Here is a 26,661-nt window from a genome sequence, read left to right as displayed (position 1 = left end):
GGTTGGCCAGGGCAGGAAAGATGTCTGGCAGCTGGAGCAGGGTCTGGGAAGGGCCTCCAAGGTGGGGCTGGAGCCCTTGGGCTGTGAGCAGAGGCTGAGGGAGCTGGGCTTGTCCAGCCCAGAGCAGGGAAGGCTGAGGGGCTCCTCATCCCAGCCTGGCAGTGCCAGCGAGGAGGGGATGCAGAACACAGAGTCAGGATCTTCACCAGGGGGCCTGGGGGGAGACAAAAGCCAATGGGTGGAAGGGGAAAGAGGGGAGATCAGCCAGGGCATGAGGAGATGAAATGAGTCAGGCTGCTTTCAGCATTTCCTCAACACCAAGAGCAGCCTGCCCTCCCTTCTCCATCCACCACTGACAGCTTTGCAAACTAGGAATTGTTTGAGCTGTTTTGCTCCCACTCCAGGATGAGCATCCTGATACAAGAACTTAATTGTTCTTTTTTCAGAAATTAATTTTGGTATGGAAATCACCTGTGAATGGTGGACTCATCAGATGCTGCTGGGACGTTGCACATATCTCAGGGAGGATTGTGATTGGTTTGAAATGGTGTCCTGTTCAACTGGGGCCTGTTTGCCATGAAGAGAAATTTTCTGTGCCTATGAGTGTCACCAGTTCCACACCCCCCAAAAGACACAAACATGATGAGTTGTGGTTCCCACTCCAGTGGTAGCACTTGGACCTCCCTCTATAGCCAGAGCAGAGCTCCCTTATCCCACAAAGTCCCTGGCAATGCAGGGATGAAGGAAACAGGACAGGCTATGGGGATCAGGGGCAGGGTAGGGCCAGGGATTTGGGATGGTTGCGTAAGCCCAGGGTAGGACCCAGCCCTTGGCTGTGGTGAACCTCATCCAATTGTCCTGGGCCCATGGCTCCATCCTGTCCAGATCTATCTGCAGAGCTTCCTGGCCTCCAGCACAGCCACACTCCCACCCAGCTTGGGCTCACCTGGGAACTGACTGAGGGTACTCTCGATGGCCTCATCCAGATCAGCAATAAAGAGATTGAACTGACCTAGCCCTAGTTCTGAGCCCTGGGGACACCCCTGGATGTGACTCCATTCCTCAGCTGCTCTGAGTGCCAGGGATTGGATGAGGGAAATGGTGAGGAGGAGATAGAGACAAAGTGTGATTGATTGTCAGCCATGAAGGGTCTGGATTTTCATATCTGCTCAGACTGCATGAAGAGGTGCTGGGGATCAAAATCAATTGGACATTGCTGATATCAATCTATGAACAAAATAAGAAAACAGGAAAAAACAATTCTTTCTGCAATGTTTTAAATACAGTATATTCACTATAAATAGACTTCTGAAATCTGTCTAATTAACCAATAACACATGAAAATTTAGATTATTACCAAGGGCTTTTCTTGTTCAGGTGTGTTTGGAACAAATATTTATTAGCCTTTTACACTGAATTTCTGAACGGAAGACCTCAAGAAAAAAGAGGCCTCTGGAGAAATAAAATTCATCATCAACCTCCAAGTGGCTGAGAACCCATCCCCAACAGAGCAGCAATGAACATAAATGGGCACAGCTTTTTGGCAGGCCCAACTTTGGCATGGGCCCTGGGCCTGCGGAAGGAGCAGCTCTTGAGGGCCCCAAGGCAGCGGCTCGTGTTCTGCCCTGGGCAGATGGGATGGCAGCAGGGGCTGCAGAGCCCTCAGCACCTCAGCCCGAGGGGAGCAGGGCAGCCAGGGAGCCTCCTTTGGCCTTGGCCAAGCACCTTCCCCCATGGCTGGGGCTGAGTCCTGTGGCAGCTGCAGCTGCTTCTGTGCCCTTGCCAGGGGCTGGGGCCGTGGGGCAGTGCCCAGAGCAGCCTGGCCTGAGCAGAGCTGTGGGGCCAGAGCCGGCAGGGCTGGGCTGGGGAGAGGCCCTTGGTGCTGCCCAGAGCTCAGGGCAGCTGGCAGAGCTTGCAGGGAGCTGGGCTTGGCTCAGAGAGCCTGGCCCAGAAACCATCAGTGTCCATCTCAGCCTGGCTGAGCGTGCAGGGGCAGGACTCAGGCCAGGCCTTGTGGGGCAGGGCCAGCACCTGTGCAAGGCATTGCAAACAGGCAAGTGGTCCAGAGAGGAGGCTGCTCTGTGCACTTGGTGGCATGGACAGAGCAGGGAGGGGGCCCAGGACATTTGCCAGCACCAGCCTCTGTGCCCATGCATTGGCAGCCCTGGCTGCTGAGCCCAGCTTTGGCCTGGGCTGAGTTTGGCTGTGGCCCAGCTCCATCCTCCTGCCGGGTTCAGGGCCTGTTCCTGGCCATGGCTGGCCCTGGCTGCCTCTGTGCTGGCCCAGAGGCCGGCAGAGCCTGGGGCAGGGCTGTCTGTGCAGGCTGACAGGTGCCAGGGGCTCTGCAGGAGCTGGCAGAGGCTGCCCAGCAGGGAGGCCATGGGGCACAGAGCCCCAGGGCTGCTGTGGGCACCACGGCACAGGGGCCGTTCCCAGCCGCAATGCTCCTGGCCTGGGCTGGGCCTGCACAGGGGCTGGGCCACCATGGCGGGGCCATCACAGGGCCACAAAGGGGCCACGCAGCCGCTGCCGGGGCTGACAGCAAGGCCAGACACACACAGGGAATTGCTGAGCATGGCCTGTGCTGTCCAGGCCTGACTGTGCCAAAGGCAGAGCTCAGCTGCCCTTGGGGGCTGCAGCAACAGTCCAGAGCCCAAAGAGCCTCCATGGCTGTGCTGGAGACCAAGGCTGCAAGAGGGAAATGCAGGGCTGCTGCGGGATAGGGAGGACATTGAATTCCAGCACACATCTCAGCTCTCTGATGATCCCGGCACCATGCTGGGTCCTGTTTAGACTGGAGCAGAGCAGATGTTGATGGGACAGGAGCCCTGTGGGGCTGCCAGGGACCTGCAGCTTGCAAGGTGCTCTGCTCTCCCTCAGGTGCTCTCAGAGAGATCCAATCGAAGCTGGGCACCTCAGGGCACAAAGTGGCCCTGCCTTTTCATGGGCACACAACTGATGTCTGCCTGGAAAGGGGCTCAGGTTTTAATACCTGTTAGTTCCATAATATACAAGCAAATATTGATTATCTGTGCAATTTGAGTACTCTTAAGGAATGGCAACGTTTTCCCACCAGAAACGGGGATTTCCTGGAAGCGTACTGATGGCAGGAGAAGAAATACTGATCTTCCCATCTACTTGTGTCACCAATAATTAGTCTATTATTTAATCCGTCTCTTTTCCATCAAGTGCTTCCATCTCTCTTGGTTAAATGGCCATGTCTAAGGACATCTCTTCACCAGACCAGCTGGATATTTCTTCTTCCCACTGGTCCCAGATTTCCTCCACCCGATGCTCTGTGGTCATTCAAGTGCCTCATAACTGACTGGTTTCATGCTTTGAGCTTCAGGGAGTTGCCCAAACTTTCTGAAATTTAAATAAATATCACGTAAGGCGACATCTTAATTGTCTTTATATCTATCACAGAATTACCTTTTCTTACATCTATGTCTAAAACTGTTTCTGCATAAAAATCTCTTGGGGATGGTGGACATGTCAGATGGTGCTGGGACATTCCAGAGAGCTGAGGTAAGAGCTGTGATGGTTATTAAACTGTTCAAATATTCAATTTGTGTTTTTTGGCACGAAACCTTTCTGTGCCTCTGAGAGTCACCAGTCCCTGAGCCCAAAGGACACAAACCTGATGAGCTGTGGCTCACACTGCAGGGGCACTTGGACCTTGGCTCTGTGCAGGAGAGCTCTTCATCCCCTTTCTCTCTTTTCCTCCCTCTGGGTATGGAGGGAGCTCCTCACTTCAGTGTGTGACTCCGTGTGTGCAAAGAGCAAATCTGGGCAGAATTGGGGCAGGGAGGGTTTGCACGGGAGGATCTGTTGGGATCTGTGCTGGGCACAGAAGGTGTTTTCCATTGCTCTGAGATGTCTGCTGTGCAAAGTGGATTTAATACCTTGCAGAGGAATGATTTTGGCATATGATGAAGCTGTGCCTTCCCTTGGCTTTGTTGGCTGACAAGAAATGAACATCCCTCTGTGTCTCGGGCAGCTCCTTCTCCAAGGAAAGCAGGTGGGAGCTGGAGCCAAGGAGCTGAAAGCTGCAGGTGCAGCCTGGGCTGGAGGGAGCTCAGATTTGCACAAGGCGGCTCTGAATGCCAGGGATTGGATGGGGGAAATGGTGGGGTGGGGGTAGGGACAGAGTCTGATTGGTTGTCAGCCATGAAGGGTCTTATGTCGCAGAGAACTTTTATGAAAAATCCTTTCTTTAAGATTTTTCCTCCTGAGAAGCTGAGAGACCTCAGGAACCAATTGGAAACAATGATTATCTGCTGCTGTGGAAGGCAACATATAGATCTGTGATTAGTCTCGTGTAATTGTTTGTAATTAATGGCCAATCACAGCCCTGCTGGCTTGGACATGGAGCTCGAGCCAGAAACCTTTGTTATAATTTCTTTCTTTTCTCTTCTTACCTAAGCCTTCTGATGAAACATTTTCTGCTATTCTTTTAGTATAGTTTTAATGAATTACATATCATAATATAATAAATCAAGCCTTCTGAAACATGGAGTCAGATCCTCATCTCTTCCCTCATCCAAGAACCCCTGTGAAAAATGTCACAGTCTTGATTTTCATATCTGTTCCAACTACATGAGGAGGTACTTGGATTCAAAGTCAATTGGAGATTGCTATTAACAGGGAAAAAAAAAAGAACTAAACAGGACCTAAAAAATGTTTTCTCACTGTCTTTTTAAATAGAACATATTCAGTTGAATGCAGTTATGAAATCTCTCTTTGTTAACCACACAAGATTTGGAAACTGAAATAAAATTATCCCCAGAGGCTTGGCTTGTTAAGGTGTTCTGAATGTTAATGAGCCCTGGGACACTAAATTCCTGCACTGAAGAGCTGAAGGCTGAACAAGCCTCTGGAGCAGTACTTGGAGTCAGTGTCAATTGGAGATTGCACATTTTAATGAATTAACAGGAAAAAATATTACAAGACCTAAAAAATATGTTTTGTCACTCATTTTAAAATATATTGCATTCAGTTTGGATATACTACTGAGATCTGTTGAATTAACCACAAATGATTTGAAAACTGAAATCAGATTATTCCCAGAGGCTTGGCTTGTTCAGGTGTTCCGAATGTCAATGAGCCCTGGGACACTGAATTCCTGCACTCAAGAGCTGAAGGCTGAACAAGCCTCTGGAGCAGGAAAATTCAGCAGCAGCCTCCAAGTTGCTGAGGATGTCAGCAGCCCCCACTGAGGCCATCCCTGCCCAGAGACCGTGGGGGAATGGGCAGACAAGGAGAGCGTCCCTGGGGCTGGGGCAGCACAACTCAGAGGCAGCAGCGGCTCCAGCTGGGAAATGGAGTGTGGAATGTGGCTGGGAAAGCCCTGCCTGGGCTGTGCCAAGCATGACAGACAAGCCCTGACTCCCATCCGCTAAAAACTCTTTTTAGGAGACATTTCAAAGGAATTACAGTTATGTGCTCTGAGTTGAACTCACTGGAGAAGTACCATCAAGAGATTCTCAGGAGCTCAAAACTATAAAACAGCCTTTACTGGGAACTTGACAAAATCAGAGAAACTTTGGCAAAATGTTTATTATGACATTGTTGTTGGTTTGTTTATTCAAGATTTTTCTAATCTTGAGATTTCTTAATTAGCGTATTGATGAGTGTGTTGGGTTTTATTGTCAATTAATTATTTATGGGTTTTTTTTGTTGTTGTGAGATAGGATTGCGAGAAAAGTAAAGTAGGCCTAAGATTTTTAAATGGTAGAAAGAAAATGTTATTAAAAGTAACTAAAAGAAAAAATGTAGTAATAATTAAAATAAGCCCTTAAGAACACTTTTTTTACAACTATATTTTTACTGACAATGTAAAGAAATTAAACTTAAAATTTCTAGCTATTTACTATTTCTAGAATAGTCTTTTTTTAGTTTACTTTGGGAGAGAAGTTATTCTTGTTAAGGTTATGGAGATTCTTTTACAAGAGGAAAAAATAGCTTTTTTTCTGGTTCTTAATTTTGTCATGGATAACAGTGGTCTGGGGGACTTTGTTATTGTGAAGTTATTTTTATTGCCAGAAGGTTTTTTACAGCTTGTTGATGGGCCATGTTGACTTATGGGGTATTGTTTTAAAAATAGTTCTTTAAAGGTAAAAGTGTTCATAATTTAATTTTTAAATTATTTTTATCTCTTGGAATACAGATCTTCTCTTGGGAATACTGGATTACTTTTTTCCTGCCTCTTTAAACTTTTTATGTAATTACAGTTATTTTAACAGTTCCTTTTTTTTTAGCATGGAGGCTTTTCTTTGATATTAATTTGAATTTTTAATTAGTTTTATGTATTTCAATGAAAAATAGATTTTTTAGGATTTAATTTCTTCTTTACTGATTTCGATGGTTTTATGTTTGTTTTTTATATGCTTGTATTTTGTTTTTCTTTTACTCGAGGGAGGACTGAAGTATTGAAAAGATTAACACCTGACCTGCCAGTAGCTTGTGGTTGAAGTTGTGGTTGGGTTAGGATTGGTTTTATGGTTCATTTTTGTGGGGTTTTTTGTTTAACTTTAGTTCCAGGGTTGAATTTGTGTGCATTGTAGGTTGTAGGAGTTTTTTGTTTTAATTGTCTTGGGGGGAGGGGACTTGATGGTAAGATTTTAATAGCTGTGGCTGGCTTTGTTCTGGTTAGGGGTTTGTAGCCTCTCTTGTTTTCCTGTTTGGTAGTTGTTGACGTTTGGTTTGGTTAGAATGGGGCCGATGGGGGGGGGCAGGGTGAAGCCTGGGGAGGGGGGAAGGGGCTCAGCCCGTGGCAGAGTTGCTTGATTTGGTTTGGTTTGGTTTGGTTTGGTTTGGTTTGGTTTGGTTTGGTTTGGTTTGGTTTGGTTTGGTTTGGTTTGGTTTGGTTTGGTTTGGTTTGGTTTGGTTTGGTTTGGTTTGGTTTGGTTGAGATGGGGGCTGGGGCCAGGGCCTGCTGCTTCTTTGTTGACTGGGAACAAAAGAGGAGGTTCCTGGGTTTTTCGTCTTTAACATTTGTGTTTCACAGAGGCGTGTTCAGTATCTTGGTGGTTTAACAGATTTTCAGTTACACAAAAATTTTGTATTACTTTTTAAAATTCTTCTCATCTCAAATTACAACAGACATTCAACCAACAAAAAACTCTTCTCAAATCATTGACTTGGCCCATTCAACTTCACAAACTCTCAGCCTGTTCAATTTAATGTTAATCAAAATTTGCAAGAGAAACAGAAGAAGAAGACACAGAAAGACAGAAAGACAAAAAAGATACAGAGAGGCAGAAACAGAGCTACTACCTCCTGGATTCCAGTTGTGTTCAGATGGAAATTCCAAGAAGAGGTAGGGTCAAGATGTGTGCTTGCCTTGTGGTCAGCCTTCAATACCCCTTGATCTTCCTGGGCCCTTCACCCAGGTGGGCCTTGGGCTCATTTGGTCCCTCAGGAGCTGGGCTGGGGCTGCAGAGGTGGCTGTGGAGCATTGCTGTCGGATCTCATTTTTCTCTTTCTCCTCTGTTTTATGGTTGATTTATGTTTGCTGGTTGTCGGTTTCTCCTGGCTGGCTGATTTATGTCTGGAGATAGCTCAGGGATGCCACTTGCTCGGTTTCTTGGCTGTTTCAAAGACTTGGAAAGGCCCAGAGTGGCCTTGGACAGCTCAGCGCTTCAAAGGACGAGGAGAGACTTCTCATCTTGTTTCGGTCTCGGTGTTTATTAATTGTTTATCTAAAAGATTTTCTTTCAGCTCGACAGAGGTCTGCACAGCAAGTCAGCCATGGGCACACTCCCGAGCCTCCGGGGCGGTCACTTATCTTTATACTTAAAGTTACGTGTACAATATTTATGATTTTTCTCTAATACCTTCTACTCTTATTAACCGGTGCACTTCTAGTAAAGACCAATCTCAAAGTGCCACCATCACCACAGAAGATGGAGGCCAAGAAGAAGAAGAAGAAGGACAGGACACGCCCCAATTCCTCCATCTTACTTCTTTAGACCCCCCTGTACAGAAATCCTAAACCCTGTGTTCTACACCTTAATTAACTTATCCTTTCACCATTCACCCAGTGAAATCTTCTCAGTCCTCATACAGGTGTCATCTCTTGTGCAGGATCAAAGTCTAGCCACCAGACACTTCTAGCAACATTCTAAGACTCCCGAGCCCCCCAAGAGTAGTCTTAGTTGCTCTGCACCCTCATCCTGAGGTGCTGAGATCCCACACATTGCCTGTGCTGTGCCAGGGACTGGCAGCCACTGCTGGGCTGGGATAGAGGCTCTGGGGGAATTGGGGCTACAGGGCAGGGCAGTGCTGGGGTCACAGGGCAGGGCAAGGCTGGACCTACCCCTTCTTCCTCCCCCACACATGAAATGTTTTGCAGCCAACAATCTCCTCCAGTCTGTCACAACAGGCACTGTTGGAGGTGAAATCCCAATTCTGGGCATGGGCACCTGGCCAAGAAGTACAGTTCTTTTCCATAGGAAGGAAAGCACAGAGCCCCAGTGTTTGGAAGGCAGGTGAGAGCCTCAGTAGGCCAAGGCCATCCAGACTTTTCAGAAATGACATATTTTGTCTGGGAGCTATCTTTGGTGTAGGGAATTTTGGAGGTGGAAGTCCAATCTCAGCCATGGGCACCTGGAGAAGCAGGACAATTCTTTCCCATGGGAAGGAAAATGCAGAGCCTTCCCCAATGTTTTGGAGACAGATGGGAGGTGACCCTTGTAAAACCAATGCAAGACAGACTTGTCCTGGCAATATTCCTATGGGAACAATCCCTGGATATAAGGAAATTTGGAGGTGAAATCCCAATTCTGGCCACGGGTGCCTGGAGGAGAAGGACAGTTCTTTTCTGTTGGGAAGGAAAGCATGGAGCCCCAGTGTTTCATTAGCAGATGAGAAGCGACCCTCAACATGCCAAGGTCAGTTGGACCAGTCAGGCAGTCCGTGGGAGGCCAAACCAGTCAGACATGCTCTGTGTCTCCTTGTTTTTGAGGCCCCATAATGTCACAATGGTGCCTTGGTTTCATGGGGTCCAGCAGTGTCATAATGGACCCTTGGTTCAGTGGAGTCGCACAGTGTCAAAGTGGCCCCCAGGTTCCAGAGGGCCCCAAGTGTCAGAATGGTCCAAATGATTCCATGAGGCCTCGCAGTGTCACAATGGTCTCTGTGGTTCCCCAGGCCCAAAAATAACATGTGATTCTTCTGTTCCATGAGCCCTGAATGTCACAATGGACCTTTGGACCTTGGGGGTTTGCGGAGTCACAATGGTCTCCTTTGACTCAAGAGTGTCACAACGGACGATTGATGACAGGAGGCCCCTCTGTGTCACCCTGGAGCTTTGGTTCCATGCAGCCCTGCAGCGTCACAATGAACCCTAGTTTCAATGGGGTTCAACAATGTCACCATGGCCCCAAGGTTCCATGCATCCCTGCAGTGTCACCATGGTCTCCTTTGGTTGCCCAGTGTCACAATGGAGCACTGATGACACGAGGCCCTGCAGTGTCACAATGGACCTTTGGTTCCATGCAGCCCTGCAGTGTCACAAAGGCCTCTTGGTTTCATGAGGCCCCACAGTATCACAATGGTGCTCTTGGTTCTGTGGGGACCCGCGGGGTCACTATGGTCTCACTGCTTCCATGAGGCCTCACAGTGTCACAATGCTTTGCTTATTCCATGAGGCCTCATAGCGTCCCAATGGTCTCCATGATCCCATGAGTATCCTCAGTGTCACAATGGCCCTTGCTTCCATGAGGACTTGCAATGTCACAATGGACCTTTGGATCTGTTGGAAAAGAAATGAAATTTAGCAAAATATTTAATTATAGTGCGTTGTGTGTGAACTGGTTTGTTAAAAAGCAGTTTTGTAGCCGTTGAAAAGTGTGTTGAGTTTTGTGTGTAACCTAGCAGGTAGTCTTAGGGATTTAATAAATAATTAAACTAGTGCAAGAAAGTAAGAATACTAACCTGTCTAGAGGCAGCATACAATGCTCTTAGAATAAGATAAGCAGAGGATTAATGATCTTGTTTGTGAACCAAGGAATGTATCACAAGGGGTCTGTGACCAGGCAAGGGGAACGGGGAAACTGTTCCTTGGAGACTTTGTTGTGAATCGCATGTATAAGAGGGAAGCACCCATACGTGAATTTGGGGGGCTCGGACTTTAGGGACGTGAGTCCCCCAGTTCCCCGGGCCCTTAATAAAGCACCCACAAAACTTATCCGAGTTTTGTGTCATTTATCAATCGGGCAACAGATCCATGGGGTCTCACAGTGTCACAATGGCCCCTTGGTTTTATGGGGCCTCTCAGTGTCACAATGATCTCTACATTCCATGGACCCACAGTGTCAGTACAGCCCTCTTGGTTCCATGAGTCCCAGCAATGTCACAGTGCTCTCCATGATTCCATGAGGCCCCACAGTGTCACAATGGTCTCTTGGTCTCACAGGGCCCCACAGTGTCACAGTGGTCCCTTGGTTCCATGGGCCCTGTGCTGGTGCTTTCCCCCCTCCCATTCTCAGGCCGCCCTGCCAGCTGAGAAATGCTCATTGGGCCTCGGCCTTGGCCAGCAGCCCCTGGGCTCAGCTCCTCTGCAGCTCATCACAAACACTGTCTGCTCCAGGCACTGCTGCTGCCTAATCAGCACCTGGGTTCTGTAGGAGCAGCCCTGGGAGCTGTTTTTGTTACCTCTGTGGCACAACATCCCTGTTCTCACACTGCCAAAGAAAGCTGTTGGTGCCGAGTGCGCCCAGGATAAACCATTGCTGGGACTGAAGCCCCTCTCTTGGGGCCCTGCACACAGCGCTCCTAAAGGAGCCCTTGGAGCTCTCCTGGGCCAGCGACTCCCTCTGAGTGGGGCCTCTCCCAGCCGGGAACTCTCCCGTTTGCTGCACTCGGGGATCCCAAACAATGATGGAGCCTGGGCCAATCCACTCCCCCTCCTCCAGGCTCAACCCTTTGCCTGCTGGGGAGATGCCAAAGGATCCACAGTGAGCATTTCCTGCCCTCAGGGGAATTGCTTACAGGTGCCTGGCACTGACTCTTGGTGTCTGTGTGCACACAGGAGTGCCTGTGCTGGGGAAATGTGGCAGAAATGCTGCTCCCTGAGGGGCTTGAGTGCCTTGGATAGCTGAGTCAGTCAGGCCTGTAAGTGAGGTTAAGTCACAAAGTCTAAGCTAAGCTAAATGCTGCTAAGAGCTTTTCTTTTGCTAAGTTTTTATGTTGAATATAAGTTAAGTTGAATATCGTTGAGTGTTATTCCTCTGTTAGATTGCTAAGTCATAGGTTGTAAGTAAGGTTAAATACTGTTAAGCTCTGTTCTTTTGCTAAATTGTGAAGTTGAAGGTATCAGTTAAGGTTAAGTCCTGTTAAGTTTGAGCTCTTTTAACCTTTTGGACCGTATTCCTTTCATCCTTGCCCTCACTGCCCTTGTGTCACACACACATAGGGACAGTTCTCTGATGGTTTCTGGTTTGATTGCCTGGATTTGGTTTGGTTTTGTTGTTGCTTTGTTTCCTTGGTGTGCCTGAAGTGTCCAGTCAGGAGCAGACTGACTCTTGCCAAGGAACTTTGTGCTGCTGTCCCTTAATATTCAATCTGGTTTTTGCTGCTCCCTTGCTGGGGATTTTTTCAGCGGTCTCAAGGCCTCATTTGTACCAGGGTGAAGGAGCCCTGGCCCAGGCTCTGGCCCTGGGGGACACAGGGACACTGCTGGAGGGTCCCTGTCCCCCTGTGCTACCCCCAGGGCCCCAGCCCCCTGTCCCTGTGTCAGGCTCTGAGGTCGATCTCGTGGAACATCCTCTGGGGGAGGCTGCGGGGCTGGGGGCGGGGGGACCCGGGGTGACAGGGGACCCCGCTGTGCATGAGCAGGGTTGGACTGCTCTGGGGGGAGCTGTGAGGGGGGCCGGGACAGAGTAACCTACCCAGGGACCTCACACAGTCCCATGTGCTGTCACACAGCCATCTCTCATGGAACACACCCCCTGTGATGTCATACCAGAGCTTGTGATGTCACACAGACGTCCTGTGATGTCACACAGTCATCTGAGATGTCACCCTGTGATGTGATACAGCCATCTCTGTGATGTCACAGACGACACTGTGATGTCATAAAGTCACCATGTGATGTCACTGTCTTTTCTGTGATGTCACAGTCTGTTCTGTGAGGTCACAGCCTGATCTCTGATGTTGCACACCCATCTGGTGATGTCACAAACCAATATTTGATGCCACAGATTAACACTTTATGATGGCAAAGTCGGCTCTATTGCCTCACATCCTACTCTGTGATGTCACAGCCAGCTCTGTGATGTCACAACTTCCTCAGTGATGTCACAAAACACTCAAGAACTCAGTTACATTGAAATGCTGAAGTTTCTTGCACGTTGAAGAGATTCCTGTCAGGGACACAACTGAGAAAGTGTCCCCAGGTTCCAGGCAGACCAGAACACGGGAGGCAGTGATGACAGCTGGGGACAAGCAAGGCAAAGGTGTCTCTGGTGCTGAGCACACCTGGATGTGTTTCAGGAATGCAAAGGGCCCAGGCCTGGGCCCCCGCCCCTGGCCAGGCAGATCCTGTCCCTCTCTCCTTGCTCAGGGCTCCTGCCGGGATGGCCACTGGCATGTGGGGATGTGCAATGGCAAGGGCAGGAGCATGGGGCGGCCCCTGCCAGGCTGCTGAGCAGGGACAAGGAGGCAATGAGGCCCCAGCCCTGCAAGGGTCACTTGTCTCCTGCTCCTGCCTCATGCCCAGGCCCAGCAGCCATGGCCAAAGTGCTGCCCAAGTTGGCTCTGGCAGGGCTCTCTTGCAGCTGCTGCCCATCCCTGTGCCCTGTGCAGCCCAGGCTGTCCCACGGTGTCCCTGCCCTGCGTTTCTGTCCCTGCAGGCTGTCGTCCCTGGCACAGCACAGGCAATGCTCCATGGCCACCTCTACAGCCCCCAGCCAAGCTCCTGAGGGACCAAATGAGCCCAAGTCTCACCTGGGGGAAGGGCTCATGAAGACCAAGGGGTATTGAAGGCTGACCACAAGACAAGCACACATCTTGACCCTACCTCTTCTTGGAATTTCCATCTGAACACCACTGGAATCCAGGAGTTGGTAGCTTTGTGTGTGCCTCTCTAAATCTTTTTTGTCTTGCTCTCTTTCTGAGTCTTCTGTTTCTGTGCTCCTGCAAATTTTGAATTACATTAAATTGAACAGGCATAGTTTGTGAAGTTGAATGGGCCAAGTCAATGCTTTGAGAAGAGTTTTTTGTTGGTTGAATGTCTGTTGTAGTTTGACATGAGAAGAATTTTAAAAAGTAATACAAAATTTTTGTGTAACTGAAAATCTGTTAAACTACTAAGATACTGAACATGCTCTGGGAAACACATTTGTTAAAGATGAAAAAACCCAGGAACCTCCTCTTTCTTTTCCAGTCAATAAAATGCAGCGGGGCCTGGCCCTGGCTCTCATCTCAACCAAACCAAACCAAACCAAACCAAACCAAACCAAACCAAACCAAACCAAACCAAACCAAATTAACCCTGCCGTGGCCTGAGCCCCTTCCCCCCAACCCCCCAGGCTGCCCCCCCATTGGCCCCATTCTAACCCAACTAAACCCCAACAACTACCAAACAGGAGAAAGAAAGGTTCTACAAAACCCTAACCACAACAAAGGTAGCCACACCTATTAAAATCTTACCATCAAGTCCCCTTCCCCCAACACCTTTCAAATCATAAACCTCTACAACCTGCAACCCATACAAAATGCCCCTACAACTAAAATTCAACACAAAAAACCCCAAAAACAAACCATAAAAGAAATCCTAACAGAGTCCAAACACAACTTCCACCATAAGTTACTGGCAGGTGAGGTATTAGTCCTTTCAATGCTTCAATCCTCCATCAAGTATAAGAAAACCCCAAAATACAAGCATATAAAAACAAATATTAAATTATGAAAATCAGTAAAGAAGAAATTAACACTCAAATAAAAAAGAAGAAAAAAATACCTTAATCTTAAAACTAAAACCCTCTTGTAAACTCTAAAGAAAAAACTCTTTTCTTTTATTACACATAAAACTAAAAACAAGAATTCAAATTAATATCAAACAAAAACTTCCATACTAAAGTAAACAAATGTTAAAATACCTGTAGTTTCATCAGATGATTAAGCAAGGGAAAAAAGTAATCCAGTATCCCCAAGAAGACCTCTATTCCTAGAGATAAAAAAAAAATTTAGAAGTAAATAATAAAAACTGTTACCTTTAAACAACTCATCTTTACAACATTTTAGAATTAAACTAAAAAAAAAGAGTATTCTACAAACAGTAAATTAAGTAGAAATTTTAAGTTTACATTCTTTACATTGTCAGTAAAAAGAAAAAGTTCTAGAGAATAAAAAAGTTCTCTAAAGAGTTTATTTTAATTCTTACTACCTTTTGCTGTTAAATTTATTTTTAATAAAATTTTCCTTTAAACCCTTTTAAATTTTTCAGCATACTTTACCTTTCTTGTAATCCAATCTCACAACAAAATAAATACATAAAGAATTAAATGACACTAAAACCCACCACACTCATCAATACAATAATTAGGAAATCTCACAATTAGAAAAAAATTAACAAACCAAAACCACTACAATGTCATAATAAACCTTCTGCCAAAGTTTCTCTGATTTTCTAAAGTTCCCAGTAAAGGCTGTTTGGTTGTTTGGAGTGCCTGAGAACCTCTTGTTGGTATTTTCCAAGGAGTCCAACTCAGAGGAAACAAACAATTGTAATTCCTTCTAAGTGTGTCCTTGAGAGAGTAATCTGGGGGATGGGAGTCAGGGCTTGTGTGTCCTGCTTGGCCCAGCCCAGGCAGGGCTTTCCCAGCCACATTCCACACTCCATTTCCCAGCTGGAGCCGCTGCTGCCTCTGAGTTGTGCTGCCCCAGCCCCAGGGACGCTCTCCTTGTCTGCCCATTCCCCCACGGTCTCTGGGCAGGGATGGCCTCAGTGGGGGCTGCTGACATCCTCAGCACCTTGGAGGCTGCTGCTGAATTTTCCTGCTCCAGAGGCTTGTTCAGCCTTCAGCTCTTCAGTGCAGGAATTCAGCGTCCCAGGGCTCATCAACATTCTGAACACCTGAGCAAGCCAAGCCTCAGGGAATCATTTGATTTCAGTTTCCTAATAATTTGTAGTTAAGCAGATCTCAGAAGTGTATTCAAAGACATGATATTTAAAAAGACAGTGAGAAAATATTTTTTTAGGTCCAGTTTAGTTTTGTTTTCCTGTTAATTCATTGACATGTGCAATCTCCAATCGACACCGAATCCAAGTACCTCCTCATGCAGTTTGAATAGATATGAAAATCAAGACCCTTTATATCAGACCATCAATCAGACTCTGTCCCTACCCCCACCCCACCATTTCCCCCATCCCAGCCCTGGCACTCAGAGCAGCCTTGTGCAAATCTGAGCTCCCTCCAGCTCAGGCTGCACCTGCAGCTTTCAGCTCCTTGGCTCCAACTCTCACCAGCTGTCCTTGGAGAAGGAGCTGCCCAAGACACAGAGGGATGTGGAGAGTTTTGTCAAAGAGTGGCTTGAGGAGAGAGGACACAGCCAAATTAATTTGGTAAAGATGTCCTAACTAGAGCAGAGGCCTTTTTACAGGCAGGGTGTCTGTTGGGAATGTAGCTGACTAGAGAATGGAAAAGTACAAGACGGTGGTTAATTCCAAATCTTGCACCTGCAAGATAAGGTGTCCTTGGGCCTAGCGGAGTATGATAAAGAAATGGACAGTGAGGTGTGAGAAGTAGAGAACGTAGGCCCAAAGGAATGTGGATGAGTTAATGGTATAGTTTAACCAATAGATTGCTTGGCTTACGGAATATTCATAAGCTTATTATTTGCTGTATAAGTGTTTGATGCTTTCTTCTATAAACTGGACCTGTGATGAACCATCTGGTGTCCGGGTCTCCTTCTCTCGACAGAGGGATGTTCATTTATTGTCAGCCAAAAAAGCCAAGGGAAGGCACAGCTCCATCAGATGCAAAAGCCATTCTTCTCCCTGGCCCTGGCTTGCACCTGATCCCCACAGCCTGTCCTGTTTCCTTCATCCCTCCTTTGCCAGGGACTTTCTGGGACAAGGGAGCTCTGCTCTGGGGATGGAGGGAGATGCAAGTGCCACCACTGGGATGGGAGCCACAACTCATCAGGTTTGTGTCCTTTAGGGGTCAGGAACTGATGAGACTCAGAGGCACAGAAAGTTTCAATTCATGGCCAACAGACCATAGTTGAACAGGACACAGTTCAACAACAATCACGCTCTTCCCTGAGCTATGGGAAACATCAGAGCAGTGTCTGATGATTCTGCCATCCACAGGTGATTTCCATACTAAAATTACTTTCAGACAAACATGGTTTTATGATAGATAAAAACACAATTCAGTTCTTGCATCAGGATGCTCATCCTGGTGTGGTGCATAACAGCTCCAACAATTCCTGATTTGCAAAGTTGTCAGTGGTGGATGGAGAAGAGAGGTCAGGCTGCTCTTGGTGTTGTGGAAATGCTGAAACCAGCCTGACTCAGTTCATCTCCTCCTGTCCTGGCTGATCTCTCCTTTCCTCTTCCACCCATTGGATTTTGGCTCCCACCAGGCCCTCTGGTCAAGAGCCTGGCTCTGTGTTCTCCATGCCCTCCTCACTGGCACTGCCAGGCTGGCATGAGGAGCCCCTCAGCCTTCCCTGCTCCAGGCTGGACAAGCCCAGCTCCCTCAGCCTCTGCTCACAGCCCAAGGGCTCCAGCCCCACCTTGGAGGCCCTTCCCAGACCCTGCTCCAGCTGCCAGACATCTTTCCTGCCCTGGGCAACCCAATCCAGGCCACAGTGACCTGGATAATCCCTGTCCTTGATGTTCTGGTCGTACAGCCCTGGCCCCTTGTCCCCTGTCAGGCTCTGGGGTGGATCCTGTGGAACATCCTTTGGTGGAGGCTGTGGCTCCAGGTGGGCCGGGGGGATCCCGGGGGACAGGGACCCTGCTGGGCATGGACAGCATTGGACTTGTTGGGAGAAACTGTGAGGGGGAGCTGGGGCAGAGTGACCAACCCAGAGACCTGACACAGTCCTGCTGGGATGTCACACAGCCCCTCTGAGATGTCACAGCCAGCTCTGTGATGTCAGACCTCTGCTCTGTGATGTCACGGCCCATTTTCTAATGTCACACAGCTGTTCTGTGATGTCACAGCCAATTTTGTGATGTCATAATTGAACATATGATGTCAGACTTCTGCCCTCTGATGTCACAGTTGGCTGTGTGAAGTCACAGAAGCAGTCTATGATGACATAGATTTTCCATGACCTCACATAACCCACTCTGGGATGTCATAGCCCACTCTGTGACAACATGTATCCAGATGATAAATTGTCTCCACCAGGTGAGCTGACACCTGGAGCTTGTTCTCCTAAACCCCAGGCCTGTGGAAACCACACAATGTCCATTGTGTGAGAAGGGGAACAGCAAGTTCACCAGCCTCTGTGTCCTGCCAGCTCAGCCAGGCCCACTGGAACATTGGGGTCCACGACCACCAAGGACCACCAGAGAGAGCCCCAGGACAGAAGAACACATGGGTAATGGGGAGAGGAAATGTGTTAATGATTTTGGGGAAACCATTATCATATTTGTGTTTAGTCCAGGACAATCAATGAATATGTGTGCAATATAGAGAATAGAAACAGAAACTTTCCTTTACTCAGCATGCACGGCTTTGGAAGGAGCTCTCCCCTGTGCATCCAGCTGAATAAAGAATGCTGCTTCTTAATACTACATTGGGGTTAAGGAATTTTCTGTTTTACCGAATTTTTGGTAACACTCTAACTGCCAAGGAAAGCTCTGTCTGCTGCTGTTCACAAACACAGAAGGGCTGGTGGCAGATGTTGGGCTCAGAGGTTGCCTGGAGCACAGTGACCATGAAATAATCAAGTTTTCAATGTTCTGGGAAAGAAGGAGGGGCAGCAACAAAACTTCTGCACTGAAATTAGGAAGGGCAGACTTTTGCCTCTTTAGGATGCTGATTTTGGGAGTACCAAATCAGGTCCTGATTCTTTGAAGGAAAGCATCCCTTAAAAACAAAGGGGTCCAGGAAGGATGGACATATTTCAAGGAAGTAATCTTAAGGGGAAGGAGCAGCCTGTCCCAATGTGGCAAAAGATGAGCTAGTGAGGAAAATGACTGATCTGGCTGGCCATGGAGATTTTGTGGGAACTCAAGGGTAACAAGAGGTGCATCAACTTTGGACAGAAGGTCAAGCAGCTTAGAAAATGTTTAAGGATGTTGTGAAGTCGTGCAGAAAAAAAGTCAAGAGGTGAATGCTCAATTAGATTTTAACCTGACCACTTCTGTGAAAAAAAAATAGACAATGTTTCCCCAATTAAATTAATAGAAAAACATGGGGTAAGGAAAACCTCTACTCTTTATTGGATGCAGTGGGGAATATAGTAACTAAAGATAGGAGAAGGCAGAGCTTCCTAACATCTTGTTTCTCTCAATTTTCGATATTAGGACAGGCTGTCCTCAGGACAAGTACTCTGCTGAGCTGGTAGATGGGCACAGGGAGCAGAACAGCCCCTGGAATCCAGGAGGAAGCTGTTGGTGACCTGCTGAGCCACTCAGAGGCTCACAGGTGTGTGGGGTCAGATGGGATCCATCCCAGGGGGATGAGGGAGCTGTGGATGAGCTCCCCAAGCTGCTCTCCATCATTTACCATCAGTGCTGGCTCAGCAGGGAGGGCCCAGAGGACTGGAGGTGCCAGTGTGAGCCCATCCCCAAGAAGGGCTGGAAGGAGGAGCTGGGGAACTCCAGGCCTGTCAGCCTGACCTGGGTGCCCAGCAAGGTTATGGAACAGATCACCCTGAGTGCCATCACAGGGCACCCACAGGATGGCCGAGGGATCAGAGCAAGCCAGCATGGATTCCAATGTCTGCATGGAATGGTCTGGATGAGGGGATTGTGTCCAACACCAGCAAATCTGCAGATGACACCAAACTGGGTGTGAGTTTGGATCTGCTGGAGGATGGAGGTAGGAGGGCTCTGCACAGGGCCCTGGACAGGCTGGATCCAGGTGTGGTTTAAAAAGGATGTGTGATCCAACAAGGTCAGGTTTAATAAGTCCAAGTGCTGGGTCCTGCACTTTGGCCACAACAACCCCTGCAGCGCTACAGGCTGGGGAGAGAGTGGCTGGAGAGCAGCCAGGCAGAAAAGGACCTGCAGGGACTGATGGACAGCAGGGAGGGCATGAGGCAGCAGAGTGCCCAGGTGGCCAAGCAGGCCAATGGCTCCTGGCCTGGATCAGGAATGGTGTGGCCAGCAGGAGCAGGGCAGGGATTCTTTCCCTGTGCTCAGCACTGCTTGGGCAGCATCTCGAGTGCTGTTTGTAGTTCTGGGTCCCCTGGGGTGGGGAATTAGAAGAAATTTGTATCAGGACGAGTAAAGAAAGCCAAGGTGAAGCAAGGGAAATGCTCAGGGCAGTTTGGGGGTGGCTGCCAGGCAGCCCTGGCTCTGAGCAACAGCATCTGCAGTGGGACAGGAAACTCCCAGCTGATGGGAACAAACATTCTGGCTGACTGCAGAAGCCAGGACAAAGCTGAGTGGTTTCCCTGGTGTCCCCCTGTGGGATCTCAGCACCTCAGGATGGAGGTGCAGAGTGGCCGAGAACACCCTTGTGGGGGCTCAGGAGTCCTGGAATGTTGCCAGAAGTGTCTGGTGGCTGGACTTTGATCCTACACAGGAGACGACACCTGTATGAGGACTGGGAGGATTTCACTGGGTGAATAGTGAAGGGATAAGTTAATTAGAGTGTAAAACACAGGGTTTAGGATTTCTGTACAGGGGGGTCTAAAGAAGTAAGATGGAGGAATTGGGCGTGTCCTGTTCTTCTTCTTCTTCTTCTTCTTGGCCTCCATCTTCTGTGGTGATGGTGGCACTTTGGGATTGGTTATTACCAGAAGTGCACCGGTTAATAAGGGTAGAAGGTATTGGGGAAAAATTATAAATATTGTACACGTAACTTCAGGTATAAAGATAAGTGACCGCCCCGGGGGCTCGCAGTGTGCTCATGGCTGGCTTGCTGTGCAGACCTCTGTCGGGCTGAAAGAAAATCTTTTAGATAAACAATTAATAAACACCGAGACCGAGACAAGATCAGAAGTCTCTCCTCGTCCTTTGAAGCGCCGGGCTGTCCAAGGCCACCCTGGGCCTTTCCAGGCCACCTAAACAGCCGAGAAACCGACAAGTGGCGTCCCTGAGCTATCTCCGGTCATAAATCAGCCGGGAGAAGAAACAGAAAACGGAAATTCAACATCCCCCAGCCCTTGCTGGCCCAGGGGCTGATGGCATTTGTGCTCCCTCAGGTTCATGTCCCCACACCAACAGCATGGGGGTGCTCCCCCTGCTCTGTGCAATGCAAACAGGGGCTGCTGAGCCAGTGCTGCCGTGTCTGTGCCTGCAAGGATGGGGCACCTGTGTGAGCTGGGGGAGAGGCCAGGGCTGCAGAGGGGGGATGTTGTTGGCAGCTCCATCAGGACGCTCTGGGATGCTGCCCTGGGCTGTGCAGCGCACTGGGGATGGATCAGCCCCTGCTCTGCTGCTCCTTCCCGTCTGCCCCAGGGCCCTTGCAGAGCACCAGCTGTGTCTGTCCTCAGCTGCCACGGCAACCCTCAGGACAAAGCGGTGCCAGGGCTGCTCCAGGTACAATTGCAGCAACACTCATTGGTGACACCAGGTGCCATGGCAACGTCCACGGGGACCCGGTCCTTGGTTTGGTGCCATGGCAACCAATGCCCGGCCCCATTGTGATGGCTGGTGGCCATGGAAAGCTGCCCTGGCCCCATGCTCAGGGCTGGTGTCAATGCCCAGAGCCAGAGGGGATCCCTTGCTGGGGGCTGTGCCATGGCCACCTGCCCTGTGCCGCGCTGGCCGCTCAGGCACCAGGAACCAGCAGCCACCGGCACTGCCAGGGCCAAAGGCCAGGTCAGCCAGACAGAAAGGGGCGGGGCTGGGCACTGTTTGCATGGCAACCGGCACTGGGGGGACACCTGGGTCACCTGGCCTGGCAGTTGCCATGGAAACCCCTGGCAGGCACTGAGGGCACAGCCCCTGGCACTGAGACACTGCTGGGCCGGGTGCTGAGCACAGGGCTGGGCACGCAGAGATGGTTTTGTTCTTGCTGAGCTGCAGCACAGCCAAGGCCTGTCCTGCCCCTCGTCCAGCCACGCTGGGGAGGGGCTGGGGCTGCGGGGGAGCTGGGCAGGGGACACAGCCAGGACAGGGGACCCCAACTGACCCCGGGCATAGCCCAGACCAGAGCACATCATGCTCAGGGTGTGAAGGGGGGGAACAAGGAGGAAGGGGGGAATTTTGGAGGGAGGGCTTTTGCCTTCCCAGGGAACACTTAGGCAAGAGGGGGCCCTGTTTCACCAGTGGGCAGGGTCACTACCAAAGACACAGACACCAACTGAAGGAATTGTGTCATTTATATCATGCACAGCTGCAAAGATTTAAAAAAGGATAAGCTCAGCAAAGCACATCATCATTAGCAAAGAATTACAAAAGAAGCTCAGCAATCCATCATAACCCATCATTACATTTTGATGACCAATTCCTTGGTGAAACACTAGAGGTGTTTGTGGCAGGCAAAGATTCTGGCTGACTATCTAGGTACACCTTACAGACATCAGTAGTACTTTAGTGACACCGTTCATCATTCTTTTTTCTCAATCTCATTCCAATTAGGAACAAGAATTCTGTTGTGCATGGAGCTGGCACATTTTTAATTCCAGAAAAATGCCCCCAGGCCCTTTGCTGTTCAGCTTTCCCATGCTGTCTGTGGCTAACAAGGCCTGGGGGGCCCTTTCCCCTGTGGCTGGAAGGGGCCAGGTCCCAGTGCCTGAGGGGCACCCAGGCTCCTGGATGGAATTCCTGTGCAAGTCCCTCAGTGTCACAGCAGCCTTCCCATGGAGCCCCGTGGATCAGAGCATGTTCCAAAGGGAGCCTTGGGCCAAACAGGGAGATCTGGTGTGGCAGGATGTGTAAAACAATCTCCTGGCAGATCTACTTGTTCTCACACAGAATCCTTGGCTGCAGGGACACATTCCTATTGTTCCTGCTCAGGGATCAGGACTCAGAGTTGTCTTTCCCAGGAGCTGCTCCTTCAGCTGCCTCGGGAGGGCCTTTTGGCCTCCAGACCCACATTCTGGCTCCATTATTAGAGCTGCTGGATCCAAAAACTTTTTCTCGAACAAAGGTGGTGACTGGAGCTGGATCTCCTTTTTTTATCAATTGCTCTTAAAGTTGCAATATCAATAAATATGCTACCCTGTCATGGGGTTGAATAATCCAATCCTGGTCACTATTGTTTAACAGAATAACTGTAATTTCTCCTTAACATTCTGCATCAATTCCTCCTGCCATGACATGAACACTTTGCAAGGCCAAGCTCCAAGGGAGCAGTTACCAAATCAAAGTATCCTGGAGGAATCTGAACTCCTGTTTCAGTACTGATAGCTCTCATTTGCTTTGAATTTCTCCTAATAAATTCCAATGCACGAAGGCCCAGCCCTGCAGCCTCTGGGCTGGCCCTGCCAGGGGCCATCACAGCCAGAACAATTTCCCAGGCAGCCCAAGTCTCACTGCCCATGGCTGGATTTGCAAACTGGGGGCAGCCGTGCACAGCCAGGGGGTTTCATTTTCCCAGTGGGCCATTGTAAGGGCATGGAGCACATCTGGGAGATGGGTTCTCCATGGACAAAGGTTCCCATCTCCTCATTTTCCCAACTGCTCTTTTAACAACCCCTTCACCCTGTCAACCATTGTTGCAGCTCGTGCATAGTCTGGTACATGAAAAACCCTGCAGGCAAAATCACTGTATTTTTCACAGGAACAGACAAAGCACTCTGCATCACAGTATCAGCAAACCCTGCAAAAATAGCCAATTTCCTCCCTTCCTCCTTTTTCATTGTATACAATCTCACAAAGTTGACCACTGACATGAGGGTCCTGGCCAATTCTGTTCTGTAGGGTATTTAGTGTTACATCCCTGAGCAGCCAAAGCTACAAAATTAGTATTGTCAGCACTATTTCACATTATTATTATTTTAAATATAGATACACATATTGATATACATATAGAGAGATAGATACATATATATATAAATATATATATAAAGACATATATATTAATGCCTTCTTATTCTATAAATACATATATTGTTATTTATTATATTGATATTTCACTTGTACAAATGCATCTGAGCTCAAGATTAAAGCCTTTTTCTGTTGCTCCATGTGGGAGCATTCCAACAATCATTGTTCCTTCTGAAGGTGCTGTTTCCTATGTACTCACAACAAATTCATCTTTGTCTGCCCAAACCCACAAGGTCTTTTCCTTTTCCATATGCAATTTTTGGATGCATTTGAAGCCATCCAGGGGTGCAGCTTCTTTTACCCGACTGCCCCACTGCTCCCATGGGGCTGCGACCTCAGCCCACTCCAGAGCCAGGGAACTCCAGGGAAGGGCTTCCCATCTGGGAATTTCTGAGGGGCCAGATTCCCCACACTGACACTGAACAAGTGACATTTTGTTGGCATCTGGCCAGACTGTGCCAATTTTGTTTCACCAGTGGGCAGGGTCAGCACCAAAGACACAGACTCCAATTGAAGGAATCAGTGTCATTTCCTGCAGCTCCGAGCAGCAAAGAATCACAAAAAGGAGCAGCTCAGCAATGCACCCAACCATCCCCACCAAAGATTGCCTGCAGTGATTAAGAAAGATCCAGCAGCATCTACCCTCAGCCTTTACCATCCCCCAGACCCACACAGCAGCTGGGGAAGCTGTCACAGCCAAGGGCTGCAGAGCCACTCCTGGGCACTGGGAATTCCTGCAGGCGCCTCCAGCCCCAGGTGAGGCTCCAACCCCGCTGGGAGAGGGCCCAGCTCTGACAGTGCTGAATGAACAAACTGACAGCACTGCTAGTGTGGCAACATCTGCTTTCATCCTCCTCTTGGGTCCCTCCCAAAGCCTGGCCAGGGCTCAAGGAGGAACCAAGGGAGCTGACTTTGATCCTTCAGCCCCAAACAAGGCCAGATGTCAGATTTCATGGCCTTGACTGGCTTCTAAATACACAAAGGTCAATACATGTTTCACTAATGAGTGGCTACATCTATCTCAGTGCTAAAATCCATGCCCATTTCATTAGGGAGCAGATACAAAGACAACGTTTGCTTGGAAGGTTCATCCAGAGGCCACCTTTGGCTTAGGGCCTGCTGTCCAGGCCTCACTCAGGGCTGGTGTCCAGGCCTTGGCACTTCAGGGACGTGGTTTAGTGCTGGGCTTGGCACTGCTGGGTGAGCGGCTGCGCTGGGTGAGCTCAGAGGGCTTTTCCAACAGAGAGGATTCCATGATTCCATGATTCTATCCACTGCATTCAGTAGGGGCTATTTTAGCAGCATTCCTTTGCTCCAAAAGTTCCCTCTTGCCCAGCTCCTGTGGCCTGAGGCTTCAGCTCCTGGTGCCGAGTTGCTCATGCTGAACGAGTCGGCTTGGAGAGAACACAGTCCATGCAATTCCTTCTGGGACACGGAGAGGGGAGGCTGTGCAAACAGGAGCATTGTTTGCTGTGGCCTCCTCTCTGCCCTTCACGCCTTTCACTGCTTTGAACCAGCCAAGAGCTTTCTCCAAGAGTGCAATGGAGCAGCTGTTCCTGCTCCCGGGCCTGGCTCTCTCCAGTCTCTGCCCTTGCCTGGTTCTGTCCCTCGTGCTGTGCCCTCTGTTCCCCCAGGGCTCGCTGGCTGCTGCCCAGGACTGTGGCACTGGCACAGATCCAGTGCTCCAGAGCCTCCTTTCTGTGCCCTTGCAGCTGCCTGGGCACAGCAGCCTTTTCCATCTGGAAGCTCCCCATGGACAGGGAGTGCCCAGCTCCGTTCCTTGCACAGCCTCCAGGAGCCCAGGGCTGCCATCTCCAGTCCCTGCTGGCACTGGGGGCTCCCAGGTGCCTCAGGCTGCTGTGACACCGCTGCACACGGGAGGCAAGAGGGGCAGGGGCTGTGCTCAAAGTCAGCTCCATCTGCTGCTGCTGCTGCTGTGGGGTCATTTGTGCAGCCCTGTCTGCCCAGATCAGGGATCAGATCCTGCCAGTCTCTTCCAGCCCTGGCTGCTCAGAGTTTTGGCCTTGGAGCCTCAGGTGGCCAAAGGCAGCTGGTGCTGGTGCCTCTGTGTGCCCGTGTTCAGCAGTGCTGCTCCATCAGTCTGTGCCCAGCAACAGGGAAAAGCCTCAGCCCTGCAGGGCCAGGAGCTGCCGGGCTCTGCCTGAGCAGCTCAGCCAGCAGGAAGGGAGCTGCTCCACACGGGAACCAGGAGCAAAGGACATTCCTTTTGTAGGACATGTTTTCTATTTAGAGGGAAAAAAAGGAAAAAAGGAAGAAAATAGTTTAATTGTAAAAGATAAGAATAAAATCCAAGTGTTAGTGAAAAAACATAACACAATGTTAGTGAAAAAACCAAAACATAAATGCAAAGATAAATTCTTTGCATTAAGAGGTAAATGATCTTTTTCAAAAGAGAACTCAGTTCTTTACATTGTAAATGTGCTGATGGCATGGATCCATCTTACTGACCTCAGCAGCCTCTTAAAAGATTTTGGGCTTTGTTCCCAACACTGGTATTTGAAATTGTGCTCGAAGCAAGAGGAAATTGCTTTGTGCCCTTCCAGCTCCAAGCAGGACTGGGAATGGAAACCATGTCAAAGCCCAAATCCTTTAGAAGATGACCTTCCTTCTCAACCTGCGAATGAGCTGCACATTCCCTTTGAAACTGCCAGGAGTTTCTTAGAGTCACAAAGTCCCACTTACGGCTTTTTGCTCTGGTTTGGAAGTGCAGAAGGGCAATTCTCCATCCACCAACTCCAGACTGCACTGCCTCAGGAGCACGGCCCACTCGCCAGCTTTGGCCCACTCGTGGCACTGCTAGAGGAGGAACAAAGTGCAATTGCACAATTCCAGCCAGTCAAGAAGGAAGAATGGGACAGACAAAACACCCTGTGCAGATCCAGGCGTTCAGCCGGGACTGTGGAGAGTTTGGGTCCTTGCCAATTGGATGTGTGTCCCCAGCTGCAATCTCTGGGCCTGCAGCAGAGTCTCACTCACCTGCCAAAGCAGAAAGCTCAGGCGCTGTGCTCGCAATGGGCTCGTCTGATGCAGAGCTGTCAGAGCAATGTGAGGGCAGAGCCAGCCCAGCTGGGCCCAGGGCTGAGCCCAGCAGAGCCCTGGCAGAGCCCAGAGCAGCCTCAGCACCTGCAGAGCCCGGCTGCAAGGAGAGAAAGCAGAAAGCGCCCGTCAGCTGAGGGCTCCTGTGCCCTTGTGCCAAGGCCTGCGGTGCCCAGGCCATGCTGGCTGTGCCCAGAGCTGCCCATCCCTGCTGCCTTTGACTCAGAGCAGGAGTGCAGCACATGTGCCCAGCCTGCAGCCAGCCAGGGCACATCCAGCCCTCAGCAGCTGCCCAGAGCAGGATGCTCCTGTGCTTGCTGCCAGCTCCCAAAAGCTCTGATCCCACCCTGCCAAGCACACAGGGACCCACCTCACACCAGCCAGGGCTGGAAGAAAAGCTGCTCCCAAACCATGGCCTCAGCCTTCTCCAAGGGCACGGCCCATCTACGCCACAGCTGCTCGCAAGCACT

General features: G+C 49.5%; 1 protein-coding gene across 1 annotated transcript in view; it reads right to left on the bottom strand.

The window, feature by feature from the left end:
* Positions 1 to 202: 202 nt before the first annotated feature.
* The window catches only part of LOC134434708 (olfactory receptor 14A16-like), a gene marked incomplete at its 5' end in the record, with an annotated part of 100,226 nt that continues 73,767 nt past the window's right edge, over positions 203 to 26,661 (bottom strand). Inside the window, one exon of the mRNA XM_063183334.1 lies at positions 203 to 214. Within this exon, the coding sequence (XP_063039404.1) occupies positions 203 to 214 (12 nt within the window). The remainder of the gene's footprint in view (positions 215 to 26,661) is intronic.

Source organism: Melospiza melodia, unplaced genomic scaffold (assembly GCF_035770615.1).
Source record: "Melospiza melodia melodia isolate bMelMel2 unplaced genomic scaffold, bMelMel2.pri scaffold_46, whole genome shotgun sequence".
In the NCBI taxonomy this organism is placed as follows: domain Eukaryota; kingdom Metazoa; phylum Chordata; class Aves; order Passeriformes; family Passerellidae; genus Melospiza; species Melospiza melodia.
Note: the sequence above shows the minus strand (reverse complement) of the source record. Positions and strands in the feature narration are given on the sequence as shown.